General features: G+C 36.9%; 2 protein-coding genes across 3 annotated transcripts in view; both read left to right on the top strand.

Annotated features, from left to right (window-relative positions):
- The window catches only part of LOC133688587 (uncharacterized protein At1g32220, chloroplastic-like), a 58,513-nt gene that overhangs the window by 25,668 nt on the left and 17,817 nt on the right, over window positions 1-15,028 (top strand). The window lies entirely within an intron of this gene.
- Window positions 4,103-8,199, top strand: LOC133689068 (glutamate receptor 2.8-like). The gene is made up of 5 exons (XM_062108787.1): window positions 4,103-4,465; window positions 5,231-6,576; window positions 6,665-6,977; window positions 7,071-7,477; window positions 7,569-8,199. The coding sequence occupies exons 1-5, from the start codon at window positions 4,183-4,185 to the stop codon at window positions 8,046-8,048; spliced, it is 2,829 nt and encodes a 942-aa protein (XP_061964771.1). The 5' UTR covers window positions 4,103-4,182; the 3' UTR covers window positions 8,049-8,199.

Raw genomic sequence — 15,028 nt, 5'->3', positions numbered from 1 at the left:
CTTGTATACTTTGTGTTCATTACCAGCAACTACAAAGCCTTCTGGTTGCTGAACATAAATCTCTTCAAGAAGTATTCCATTTAGAAAAGCAGACTTAACATCTAAATGATATACTCTCCATCCTTTTTGTCCCGCAAGAGCAAGTAGGAGTCTTATAGTGTCATGCCTAGCTACTGGTGCAAAAGTATCTCTATAATCCACTCCAGCAACTTGAGCAAAGCCTTTAACAACCAATCTAGCCTTGTGTTTGAAGATTGAACCATCTGGATTGAATTTAGTTCTGAAAACCCACTTCACTCCAATTTCCTTTTTATCTTCAGGAAGTTCAGTCAATCTCTAAGTCCCATTTCTTTCAATGGAATCAATTTCTGATTTCATTGCTTCAATCCAAGCTGGAACTCCTGCAACTTCAGTATAGTTTGTAGGCTCAACATGTACAAGATTACATCGTCTGTACACATCAGACAATGGCCTAACCTTAAGTACTGCTGTATCTGAAGTTGCTTCAATGTCTTGTTGAACTTCAACACCAATACTTCTTACTATTGGTTCAAGTGCAGCTGTGATATTCTGATCAATTCCTTTTAAGTCCTAATTCCAGCAGGAATTTTCATCAAAATGCACATCTCTACTGACCTGAATTTTAGCTGTATTCAGATTGAAAATTCTGTAACTTTTTGATTCTGTCGCATATCCCACCAGAATTCCTTTCTCTGCTCTTTCATCCAGTTTCCCTCTTTTGGCAGATGATACAAGAAAGTAGCACAATAATCCAAACACTTTGAGATGTTTGGCAGTAGGCCGGACACCAGACCATGCTTCCAATGGTGTTTTGCTTTGAACATACTTAGTTGGAAGTCTATTAAACAAATATACTGAAGTATTTACTGCTTTAGCCCAAAAAAACCTTGGCAACTTCTTTTCAAACAAGATACATTTGGACATCTCCATCACAGTTCTGTTCTTCCTTTTAGAAACTCCATTCTACTGTGGAGAGTATGGAATTGTTAGCTGGTGTACAATCCCAGCTTCTAAACAAAAGGCATTGAACTCCTTCGAAATATACTCTCCTCCATTATTAGTTCTCAACACCTTGATCTTCTGTCCACTTTGAGTTTCAGCCATGCTCTTGAAGTTTTTGAACATTAATAATGCTTGTGACTTGGTTTTCAGAAAATAAACCCAAGTCATTCTACTGAAGTCATCAATGAACAATATAAAGTACATATTATTGCTCAAGGAGGCTGTGCTCATTGGTCCACATATGTCTGAGTGGACTAACTCCAGCTTTTGAGTTGCTCTTTTAGATATATCTTTGGGAAATGGTTGTCGGTGTTGCTTTCCCAGTTCACAGCTTCCACATGTATGAGTAGTAACATGAATTTCAGACATGTTTTCTACCATTCTAGTATCATGCAACAACTTTAATGAATTGAGATTGTAATGACCAAATCTTTTATGCCAAAGAATTCTTTCATCAATCTTAGCACTAAACACATGTCCTTTAACAGCATCAAGCTTCAAATAGAAGCTATTACCATCCATTTTGATTTTTGCTATCTCTGAATTATATGTATCAGTGATAAAGCAAAATTTCTCTTTAAAAGAGACTTCATAACCATTCCTAAGCATCTGTGCAACACTAAGGAGATTTTGATCTAGTTCTGGAATGTAAAGAACATTTGTGATGGTTTTAGTACCTCTATTTGTGCTGACTCACAAAAAGGATCCATTAACATATCTGATGAAATAAAATACATGATAAGAACTAGCTCATACCCTGTATGTCTCCTGATCAAAAGAGTTTATGTAGGTCTCATAATAAAAATCCTTAAAGCTAAATTATTTTTTGAAGAATCTCTTTTTTAAAGGTACAAATATAATTTTACAAATTCTCAGATAAACCCTCATATGTATAGCTTATATATCCATACAACAAATTTCTATATAAAAAAACTATAAAATAAATAAATATCCAATATATATATATATATACACAATAAAAATTAACATTAAAAAATTAAGTTAAGAAAAAGGTAGTTTTGTTTATTTGAAGTGGAAATTCTCAATAAAATTTGAATTAGAAGAGGGATGTTGACAAACTAAGTGTTGGAGTGGTTAGATTTATAGTGGGAGGTTAATTTGTGATCAAAATTAGGGGCTATGCTATTTGTTACAATGAAAAATGAAGGAGGAAGAAGAAGAAATGAAGGAGCTATTTGTTACAATGAAAAATGAAGGAGGAAGAAGAAGAAATGAAGGAGGGGGAGATAAGGGTTACTCGTCTAATCATAAATTAAATATTATAGACGGATTTACTAACGACATTCATCGAATGAATTTTTCTTGTCTGTAATTCTATCTATAAAAATAACACATTATTGTATTCATTGGCTTTTTTAGCTCCTCTTCCCACTATATTTCATTTTTATCTATATTTATCGATGGATATAACGAGAGAATAGTCTATTAATGAAATTTACCACAATCTATTGACAAAAAAATTATATTGGTATTTCTGTTTGTATTTACCAGTTTTCTAATAATAAAAGTAATAACAATTTGTAATGATCTTAATTGCAGCTCTACATCATATGCATATGTATATTGATCTATTTCCTGCTTTGGGGTAAATTTTGAATAGAAATTTGATAATTTTATTAGGGCGCAAGGAGGACTAAACTGAGTTGCATTATTAAAATGGAAGGCTGTATATTTTGGACTCTTGAAAACAGAATCTTATGAAGGAAGCTTCCTCGAGGGAAGCCACAACTAAAATAAATGATTGGCAAATTCGAACCTTGCCCTAAACAATAGACAATGACGCATCCACTGTTTAATGATTGTCTAGGACTTGACTTTATGTTGACTGATTTATATTTTATAATGATTAAAATATGCAAGATTTATATTTTATAATAGTGATTACGTAAGGTACACTGGTTTTTTTAGCTTCAGCTTGTTGAGGAAAGCCGCGTATGATTTCTCAGACAATCAAGAAAAAGCCCGGTGCTTACTGTTAGTAAAACCTAAAAACATTAATCAAACAATATTATCTTATCAACTGATTTTTCTAGTAGATCGGGCTGGAATCTGACCAACTCGGGACTGGATCTTAAAAGTTTAGGGAATATTCAATAACAATCACAAATACTTTGATTTAGTCAAGGGTAGACGATGGCGAAATAACCAATAAGACAAGGGATATTTATCGTTGACCAGAACAAGGCGAATCCCGACAGATTTGAGGGCATCTAATTTGTCACATGTGACCAATACGTCCAAGTGCCTCTGTCTTGCATGCAACATTAACATGTGCCGGCGACATTGACTGTGATGGGGGTGTACAGTGTAAATGCGAAGCTCTCTTCTGCCAGCTCTTAATTTGGACTGACACCTTCTTAAAATAATTTGGACTCCCCATTTGTGTTTTGGACATCTTTTATTTATTCTTACAAAGGGAGTAATCTGCTAGGATAAGGTATTTAGTCTTAATAGTGTAACTATTTAGTAAGTGTTTGTTTTTGTGCTAGAGCATTCCTTCCAAAGTATTTTTTAATTTTTGTTTTTCTTTTGAAAAAGTGTTAAATTAATGGTTTTTAGGGGTTTTTAATATGTCAATGTTAAAAATAAAAAAAATCATTTTAATATATTTTAAATTGAAAAATATAATCTATCACAATACTAAATCCACACTTACTTTTACTTCCTTCAAGTTCATATACACATCTTATAAGACACTGGTGTATACTGTGTCTTGTTTTGTTTTGTTTTATTTTTTGAATAAAAGTATTTTAAATTTGTTTATGCATTAATTGAAATTAAATCGTTTTTGGACAATATTAAAAATACACATCTCACATTTACTTGATATATTCATAAGAATATAGCTAATTCCTCTTAATGTTAGCCCAATGTTTAAATTCAGAAAATCAATGTTAAATGGAACAATTTTTCTTAACCATCAATGTTAAATGTCCCCAATTTATTAATATGATTTGATTCAAACAATCAAATCATGCAATTTCCTAGTAATTACAATCACGAATCTTCTCCTCGAGAACTGGTCCCATTTCTTCTCGTTCAAGGCTTTAGTTTCACCTTATAAATAACACATTCTTCCTTCCAAGCTTAAACCAAGAAAACTAGCTAGAATCAGGTCAACCATAGGTGGACAACAAGATGATCATGAAAAAATACTCTTTAAATCCTGTTCTATCTTTCTTTTTCTTCCTTTCTTTGATGATTTTGTTCTCAGAAATGGGGGTGGCCCAGAACACAACATCTACAATCCCAGTGAATGTAGGAGTGGTTCTTGACTTGGCTTCTTTGGAGGCCAATATTGCTTTGAGCTGCATCAACATGGCCCTTTCAGACTTCTATGCCTCTCATGGTGACTGCAAAACTAGACTGGTCATCAACACCAGGGACTCAAAGAAAGATGTTATTGGTGCAGCTGCTGCAGGTTCCCTCTCTGCCCCTTCTCTTGGTTCTCATCTCTTTTCTCCAATTATGAATCATTGCTCACCATTTCTTACTGCTAATTATTAACCTCCTCATGCAACATTTTAACAGTAGAGATTTTTACATTCTGTATTAATTATCTGATGAGGTTCTCGGCCTGCAAATCTCTAGTTTGTTCATAGAAATGCGCGCAGGTCCATCGACATGATATGAGAACATATATACCGTTGCATGCTTGTTATATTTTTCTTTTCAAGCTAAGGGTATTCTCAGAAAAACCTGCACGTATCTAGACAAACTCTCTTTCTGATCGTGTTTACTTAAGCCATTCACGCTCCAACCGGTTTATATAACCATTCTAGTAACTTAAATTTTTGAATTAAGATGATTATTTGATATTTACTAGGAATTTCTTCCTCAACCTCTCATTGTACTGAACCCAAAAATGACAAAGGTGGGTCAAAACACACAAAAGTCATCATAAATTGTGGCTATCTTCCTTTCCAAATTTGCGCCCCCCCACGGTATCAATAACATACGCAGCATAAAAATTTTAATGAGCAAAAAGAGTGAACGTTAAATTGTATATAATAGTTGTTTTTTCAAAAGATTTATAAAATATTTAAAAAAGTCACGAAAACCTACATCCCCTGTAAAACAATTTAAAATCTAAAAATATTAAAGAAATTAAAATATAATCCTAAAAAACAAAACAAAAATTAAAAAAATAACAAAATTGATCTAATCAGCAACTTTCGAAATGCAGCCCTGGACTTGATAAAAAATGTGGAAGTGCAAGCAATCTTAGGGCCAACAACATCAATGCAAGCCAATTTTGTTATTGACCTTGGAGAAAAAGCTCAGGTGCCAATTATATCTTTTTCTGCAACAAGTCCTTCTCTTACTTCCATCAGGAGTTCATATTTCTTGCGAGCAACACAAAATGATTCAGCTCAAGTGAATGCCATAAGTGCTATAGTTCAAGCCTTTGGATGGAGAGAAGCGGTGCCCATCTACATTGACAACGAATATGGAGAGGGAATCATACCTTATTTAACTGATACTCTGCAAGAAGTTGATGCTCGAGTGCCCTACAGGAGTGTCATTTCTCCATCGGCCACTGATGATCAAATTGTTGAGGAGCTTTATAAGTTGATGACAATGCAAACTAGAGTTTTCATTGTGCATATGTATCCCTCTCTAGGCACTCGGCTTTTCACCAAGGCAAAAGAGATTGGAATGATGAGTGAAGGCTATGTTTGGATCATGACAGACGGTCTGAGTGTTGATTTCTTGAGTTCACCAAATCATTCTGTCACCGATACCATCCAAGGAGTATTGGGTATTAAACCTTATGTTCCAAGAACAAAAGACCTTGAATATTTTCGAGCTCGTTGGAAAAGGCACTTCCTACGAGATAATCCAAATAAAATTGATGCTGAGTTGAACATTTATGGACTACTGGCCTATGATGCCACTACAGCATTGGCCTTGGCAGTTGAGAAAGCTGGCACTACAAATTTTGGCTTCCAAAATGCAAATGTTTCTAGCAACTCATCAACAGATCTTGCAACTCTTGGCATCTCTTTAAATGGTCCAAACATTCTTCAAGCTTTATCGACCACTAGTTTCAAAGGCCTCACAGGAGATTACCTTTTTGTTGATGGGCAGTTGCAATCACCAGCTTTTCAGATAGTTAATGTGAACGGAAATGGAGGAAGACGGATTGGATTTTGGACGCCAACAGAAGGACTTGTGAAAACACTGAATCCGAGAATAAATAAACGTATGAATTCAACTTCTACTTCCAGACTTTCCACTGTAATTTTTCCTGGGGATACAACTGTGGTTCCCAAGGGTTGGGAGATTCCCACAAATGAGAAGAAGTTGAAAATAGGAGTGCCTGTGAAGTCTGGCTTCAGTGAGTTTGTAGCAGTAACAAAAGATCCTGGTTCCAACACCACAACATTCACCGGATTCTGCATAGATGTTTTTGATGCTGTAGTCAAAGCACTGCCTTATGCTTTGCCTTATGAGTACATCCCCTTTGCCAAGCCTGATGGCGAACCTGCTGGAACTTACAACGATCTGGCCTATCAAGTGTACTTGAAGGTAAGACTTGCTCTCTCCTTCTCTGTTCTTGAAACTACATCACATTGAATATCATTCACATTGATCTTTTTTTGTTTATTGCCAACAGAATTATGATGCCGTGGTTGGAGACGTAACTATTGTCTACAACAGGTCCTTGTACATCGACTATACCTTGCCTTTCACAGAAAGTGGTGTCTCCATGATTGTTCCGATTGCAGACAACAACAGCAAAAATGCTTGGGTCTTCATGAAACCTTTAACACGGGACCTTTGGCTGACCAGTTTTTTGTTCTTTGTTTTCATTGCATTTGTGGTCTGGGTTCTTGAGCACAGAATAAATGAAGATTTTCAAGGGTCAGCTTCAGATCAAGCTGGCACTAGTTTCTGGTTTTCCTTCTTAACTATGGTTTTTGCACAACGTAACCTCCCTTCCCTTGTGAATTCTACTTCTACTGTTATACTAGCACTCCATATATATAAACACCAAATTGACTTTATGTTTATATTTACAGGGGAGAGAGTGGTTAGCAACTTGTCTAGGGCGGTGATAATCATCTGGTGTTTTGTTGTGTTGATCCTCACGCAGAGTTACACAGCCAGTTTAGCAAGCCTACTTACCGTCGAGCAGCTGCAGCCTACAGTTACTGATGTTCGTGAGCTCATTAAGAAAGGGGAGTATGTGGGCTATCAGAAGGGTTCTTTTGTTCTAGGACTCTTGTTAGACTTGGGTTTCGACAAGTCCAAGCTCAAGGAGTATAGTTCTCCAGAAGAATGCCACCGTCTTTTCTCCAAAGAAAGTGGAAATCGTGGTATTGCTGCTGCTTTCGACGAACTGGCATTTATAAAGCTCATTCTGTCAGGATATTGCTCCAAATATACCATGATTGATCCTAAATTTAAAACCGGCGGTTTTGGCTTTGTAAGCTCACTTTCCTGTCTTCTTATTTCCATTTACTCTGTGGCTAATAAGTGCATAGTTTCTCATGCATCCTTTCATTTTTTAACTTCAGGTCTTCCCTAAAGGTTCTCCTCTAGTGCCTGATATATCAAGGGCAATTTTAAATGTGACCGAGGGAGATGAAATGAAGCAAATAGAGGGTGCATGGTTTGGCAAAAACAGCACTTGTCTAGAATCCGGCTCCTCAATTTCATCTAATAGCCTTAGTCTCAAGAGTTTCTGGGGGTTATTTTTAATTGCAGGACTAGCTGCATTGTTAGCTCTCATTATCTTCGTAGTATCGTTTGTTTACCGAGAAAGAAACGTCTTGAGGTCCTCTGATTCCACAGCTTCAATATGGAGTAGAATTGAAAACTTCTTTAGAATTTTCATTCAAAGGGACTCGACATCCAGTACTTTCAGACAAAGTGATCTGAATGATAGAAATGGCATCAGTCTGCCAACTATGTGTGCGCCAACCCCGTCAGACTATTCAGTCGACACGGAATATCCTGCCAATCGATCTTCTGCAAGCTATGATTCTAGACCATGAAAATAATTGACTTTTAGGTTATCATTTGACACTTCTGACACCAGTAGTCATTAGCATTGTAAAGAAATGGAATTACTGTATTAAAAATACATGTAAGTGAGATGATTTAACTGGGTTTCAGAAATTGAGTTACTTTATATTTCTTGCCTTCTGTTTTTCTCTTTGCGTTGTGTTCCTGTATTACTGAGGAGCATCTGGCATTACCTTCTGTACTTTCATATTTGTGATAGACTTCTTGCCTTTTCTTACAAGTCCTAACTTAAAAAAGAACCCAGAGATTTGCCTAGTGTTGAAGACTGGTCTAGGAATCCATGAGTCCTTTTTTTCTATTCTATTATCATCAAATAAATGTTGTGCTAGTCTATAGGAATAAATTAGTTAGTTAAGATATTATTTGCTGATTTGATGCTTTATTAGAGAATTTCGGTTGATTGTTCTTCTGAAGTTCTAATGAATAAAATTGTAACTAAGTCTGTATAACAATGGCAGACTATTATCATAAAATTCTCTCTTGTTTTCTTTTCTTCCTTTTAAAATCATTAAGTGGTATCAAAGCAATTTGTACCAGGAGACCTACAATGAAAGGTGAAGCAAGCTTCTCTCATATAACCCCTTTTGTCTTTGATGAAGAGAATTATCAACTTTAGCTGTGAAAAGAAAAACTTATTTGAAGGCATTAAATCTTTGAAAAGTTGTTGAAAATGATTATGATGTTTTTCCATTACCAAATAACCCAACCATGACTTAGATCAAAAGCCACCAAGAAAGAAAAACCAAAGCTTATTAGATAATCATCAACCCTCCTATACAAGGCTCTAGGTATATATTTTAAACAATAAAAAGCTTTTTTCAGCAAATAAACTTTATTTTTTTCTCTCTAAACCATAAATTTAGTTGTTTGTTCAATATAAATCTAGCTTGTTGAATAAATCTAGAAAGAAAAATCAAAAAATCAAAAGCAAAAGCATCCTTGTTTGTTGTTGTTTTAACAACCATTTTCATAAGAATCATGTCTATCAAATCAGCAAAGGATATCTGGGACAATCTGAAGGAAGAATATGTAGGAGATGAAAGGATATATGACATGCAAATGCTTGTTAAAGTATCATCTCAACCCAATAGCTTAAGCTCCTAGGTGAGGTCACAGGATATGATTTATATTATTCTCTAACATACTCCTTCAAGTGAAAGCTTTTTGGGCTTGAAACTTGCACAAGCTCCCATTACTTTGTGCTTAATTTTTATCAAATAAATTGGAATGGTGAGATTTGAACTTGTGACTACTTGGTCATCAAGGCTCTAATACCATGTTAAAGTATCATCTCAACCTAATAGCTTAAGCTGTTAGGTGAGGTTTTATGATATGATTTATATTAATGTTGAGTTTAATAAGAGAATTTGAGCTACAAAGAATGAAATAATCTGAGACTATCAAGGAGTACTCAAATAAATTGCTTGCTATAGTTAACAAGGTTAAATTACTTGGTACTACATCCACAAACTCCAGAAATGTTGAGAAAATACCAGTTATTATGCCTGAAAGATATGAAGAATTAATCACAACTTTGGAGAACATAAAAGAACTATCCAAAATTACAGTGAAAGAACTTTGACATACTCTGCAAGCTCAAGAACAACAAAGGCTTATGAGGCAAGATCGTTTTGTAGAAGGAGCTCTACCAACCAAGCATGGAGATTCTGAAAAGGACAAGAAGAAATTTTTCAAGAAAAATCAAGCTTTAAATAGTAAATTAATGCTGATCAGTTTCAGAATAAGGGAAGATCTTTGAAAAGGGGTTATCCCCCCTGTCAGCACTGTGGCAAAACAAATCATCCACCATTCAAGTGTTAAAAAAGACCAAATGTAAGGTGCAACAAGTGCAATCAACTTAGGCATAAAGTTGTCATTTCCAAAAACAAACCTAAAAAATAGGAGGCAAATGCTCAAGTTGTTGACGAAGATGATGAAAATCAAATGTTTGTGGCCAATTGTTTTTCAACTAGAGACTCCTCAGATCATTGACTTATTGATAATGATTGTTGGTTTATGCTATGATAGTTTGCGATAATATTTTTGACTCTGGCGCCAGTGAATATTCGATTACGGATACTTCCAACTTTGGCGTTGGTAAATATTACGTAGTTATAAAAACAAAGTAAATTTAAATTAGTATTTTTATTCCTGACTCTGGTGTTAGTGAATAAACAAATAAAATAAATTTATTTTTACACATACACAATTTTTTTTTTTTATTATTTTTATTATTTGTTTGAGGGCTGGGCCCAGCTCAGCCCATATGGGCTAAGCTAGACTCATTCGGCCAGCCTGAGCCAGTGACCAGGCAATTTTCACCTATAAGTGTGCGTGAATTGTTCACGCATGCTTGCTACAGTCACCGCTTAATTAAATCTCTAATGCACAATATTGGTGAATTATTTTGCAGAGCTGAAGACACTTGCCTGGGAGCATAATGAAGGTGATGGCGTGCTGTGTTGGACGAACGTTGCTGCCTCCTCTTGCTCTGTTTTTTTTCTTTTGCTTTCTTTATTTCCTGGTTTGCTTATGTTCGTTCCCACCTTGTATAACCTCTGTCTATTCTCTCCTTCCTCCTCCTGTTCGTTTGTCTCCTCTCTGCTCCTAGCTTTGTTTTAGAGATGAAGCAATGAAGATGGTGATGATACCGGTTTCCTCTGGTGGTTCTTCTTTTCTGCTTGTTTTTTTTTTTGTTTCCTTTGTGCTCGTTCTGGTTTTCCCTCCCTTTATTTTTTATCTCTCTCTATATCTTTATGTCTAATTCTTCCCCGTATCTGCCCGTTCCCCTGGCTTTTCTTCATGTTCCTCCTGTTGGGTCATTCAAGCAAGCAAAACACATCAAATTTACGTGGTTCGGCAACTTGCCTACTCCACGGAGCTACTGGTTTGTATTAATCAAGCTTAGAAACAATACAAACAACAAAACAAGGAGGAGGAGAAAATTCTTCTCTACTCAACTCAACTCTCCCTAGCTCTCTCTCTGTGTTTCTCTCTTGTTCTCTATCTGTTCTCACTTCTCTCCGTCTCTCTCTCAACATCTCTATTTATAGCTGAGACACTCTTCTTTAGTCAAATATGGTAGCCACCATTTTCAATGGTAGGCAACTTACCATGCCTAACTTTGCAGCCATGTTTGACAGCATTCATGCTTGACATGGCTGCCACCACCACCAGCTTGTGTCTACACTTAACAATCTCCCACTTGGACACAAATGGTGCTAGATCTGTCTTTTAATCTCTGAGACCAACTGAAGCTTTACACAGCTTCAGTTTATCAAGAGTAACTCCTTTGGTTAACATGTCAGCTGGATTCTTGCTTCCGCAAATTTTTTCTAGCATCAATTGCTCCTCGTCTAGCAATTGTCGGATGAAGTGATATTTGATCTGAATATGCTTCATCTTGGAGTGAAATGCTGGATTTTTGGCAAGGAAGATTGCACTCTGACTGTCGCTATACAAAGTACCCTTTTCATTCATCTTGCCCAATTCTTTCAGGAAACTCTGTAGCCATACTATCTCTTTTGCAGATTCTGAAACTGCAACATATTCAGCTTCGGTTGTTGAAAGAGCGACGATCTTTTGTAAGGTCGAACTTTAGGAAACAGCAGTCCCTCCTAAAGTATATACATATCTTGTAGTGCTCTTTCTACTATCAACATCTCCTACTAGATCAGCGTCTACAAAACCTTCAAGTTTCAAACCACCAGCTGTGAAGGTAAGACATGTCTCTAATGAACCTTTTAAGTATCTCATGATCCATTTCACCGCCTCCCAATGTTGCTTTCCAGGATTGCTCATATATCGGCTTACAACTCCCACTGCATGGGCAATGCTATGGTCTGGTACAGACCATAGCATACATCAAAGAGCCGATAGCTGAGGCGTATGGAATCTTATCCATGTATCCACTTTCTAGCTCAGTTTTTGGTGACTGGTCTTTGCTGAGCTTGAAATGATTCCCCAGAGGTGTACTTACTGGTTTAGCATTATCCATACTAAACCTGCTGAGAACCTTCTTGACATACTCTGTTTGTGAAAGCTTTAGTATGCCTTTGTCTTGATCTCTAATGATTCTCATGCCAAGTATTTGTTTAGCAGCTCTCAGATCCTTCATTTCAAACTATTTTCATAATTGTTGTTTCAGCTTATCAATCTCCTCAATGTTGGATCCTGCAATCAACATATCATCCACATATAATAGTAGAATGATGTAGGAGTTGTCAAAATGTTTGACATAGCAACAGTGATCAGCCTGGCATATTGTGTATCCCGAACTACACATGAAGTTGTTAAACTTCTTGTACCACTGTCTTGGAGCTTGCTTCAAACCGTATAGGCTTTTCTTTAGCTTTCAAACTTGGTTCTCATTTCCTTGTATTTCAAACCCCTCTGGTTGTTGCATGTAAATGTCTTCCTCCAATTCTCCATGAAGAAAGGTTGTTTTTACATCTAATTGTTCAAGATGTAAATTCTCTGCTGCTACTATCCCCAGAACAACTCTGATTGTTGTGAGCTTCACAACTGGAGAAAATATCTCAGAGTAGTCAATCCCTTTCTTTTGTTGAAACCCTTTTACAACAAGTCTTGCCTTGAACCGTTTGCTTCCGTCATGCTCAGTCTTTACTCTGTAGACCCACTTGTTTTGCGAAGCCTTCTTTCCTTCAGGTAGTGTGGTCAGCTCCCAGGTCTTGTTCTTCAGCAACGAACTCATCTCATCCTTCATGGCTAACTCCCACTTGCTTGAGTTTCCATCTTGTAAGGATTCTTCATAACTTAGCGGCTCACCACCATCTGTTAGTAAGATATAATTCAGTAGAAGTGTGAACCATTGTGGGGGGTTTTAGAGTCCTTGAAGACCTGCGAACATAAACAATTGGTTCACTTGGCTCTGCATCATCTTGTGTAGTGGTGGGTACAGATGTGCTTGAATCTTCTTGTAAAGACTCTTGAGTTTTGTTCTGCTCAGTAACATCGGGAAGGCCTTCTAACCTTATGAATTCAGATTTTTGTGGACTTGTATCTAAATCAGTCATATCTGTTTCTGCACTTGATCTGTCTTTGTACAAAACTTTCTCATTGAAGATCACGTTCCTGCTTCTGATAATCTTTCTGTTCTGATCATCCCAGAACCGAAATCCAAATTCTTCATCTCCATAGCCAATGAAGAAACATTTCTTGGATTTGGCATCTAGCTTGTTGCGAGCATCAGAATCTATATGCACATAGGAAACACACCCAAAGCCCTTTAAATGAGAGAGTTGTACCTCTTTTCCTCTCCATACTTCCTCGGGCAATCTGAACTCCAAAGGAACTGATGGTCCACGGTTGATCAAGTAAACTGCAGTATGAACTGCGTCAGCCCAGAATGTTTGAGGTAGCCCTGAATGCAACCTCATGCTTCTAGCTCGTTCATTGATGGTCCGGTTCATTCGTTCAGCAATGCCATTCTGTTGTGGTGTGCCTGGAATGGTCTTTTTCCATTCTGATACCATTAACAACACAATACTCCTTGAAACCTCCATCAATGTATTCTCCTCCATTATCAGATCTTAAGCATTTCAACTTCAAACCTGATTCATTCTCAACCATAGCCTTCCACTTCTTGAATGTTTCGAACACATCAGATTTATTTTTCAGAAAGTAGACCCATACCTTTCTGCTGAAATCATCAATGAAAGTTACGTAATACCGAGAACCTCCAAGAGATGCCACTGGAGAAGGTCCCCATAAATCTGTGTGCACCAGTTCTAGCTTTCTTAGTCTTAAGGCCCTGCCAACCTTTAAGAAACTGAGCTTCTTCTGTTTTCCAAGAACACAGCTTTCACAAATGTCTAGATCAACATTTTTAAGCTCTGGCAGTTTTCCCTTCGACTGAAGTATCTTCATCCCCTTTTGACTCATATGGCCGAGTCTACAGTGCCATAGCTGTGCTTGATTTTCTGCTTCAGTAGAGGCAATAATGTCTGCAAATCTTGTGGTCATATACAGGGTGCCGGTTTTCTTTCCACGAGCCAAAACCATTGCTCCCTTTGATACCTTCCACATACCTCCAGAAAAAAGGATTGAATGACCACTCTCATCAAGTTGTCCGACTGAGATCAACTTCTTCTTTAGTCCAGGAACATGCCTTACATTTTGCAAGTTCCATGTAGATCCATTCATTGTCTTGATCTGCACTTCTCCTATACCCACAATCTTCATTGGTTGTCCATCGGCCAGATAGACTACACCGTGATCTCCAGCAACATAGTTTTGCATCATCTCATGGTGTGGTGTACAGTGGAATGAAGCACCAGAATCAAGAATCCAATCATCAATTGGACTTTGTACAGCAAGAATCAAAGCGTCTTGCACCTCATCTGAGTTGCTCACGGCTGTCCTCATACCTTCCCAACTGCTTGGAAGTGAAGCCAGTAAAATGAGTGCACGGATCTCATCATCAAACTCAATCTCTACAGATGACAATTGATTTGTGATAGTATTGAAGTTGTTGAGATGCTGTGTAACAGAGGTGCTTTCTGTCATCTTCAAGTTGAACAACTTCTTCATCAGGTGCACTTTGTTGTTTGCCGAGGGCTTCTCATACATCCCAGACAAAGCTTCCATTAGTCTTGCAGTGGATCTTTCTTTTGTAACATTGTGAGCAACTCTTCTTGATAAGGATAACCGGATAATACCCAAAACTTATCTATCAAGAAGCAACCAGTCTTCTTCTGGCATATTTTCTGGTTTGCTCCCCAATAGAGGAAGATGAAGTTTCTTCCCATATAAATAGTCTTCAATTTGATTTTCCAATATCCAAAATCTGTTCCATCAAATTTTTCAATTCCCGCAGCCTTTATTTCATCTGCCATTTTTAATGTATCTTCGATTTGAATTTGTCAAATCTGACCTTATAGATGTGTCCGGAACGGCCAAAAATATTAGAAATGACACTGAGATCACC

This window comes from Populus nigra, chromosome 3 (genome assembly GCF_951802175.1).
Source record: "Populus nigra chromosome 3, ddPopNigr1.1, whole genome shotgun sequence".
Taxonomy (NCBI): Eukaryota; Viridiplantae; Streptophyta; class Magnoliopsida; order Malpighiales; family Salicaceae; genus Populus; species Populus nigra.
Note: the sequence above shows the minus strand (reverse complement) of the source record. Positions and strands in the feature narration are given on the sequence as shown.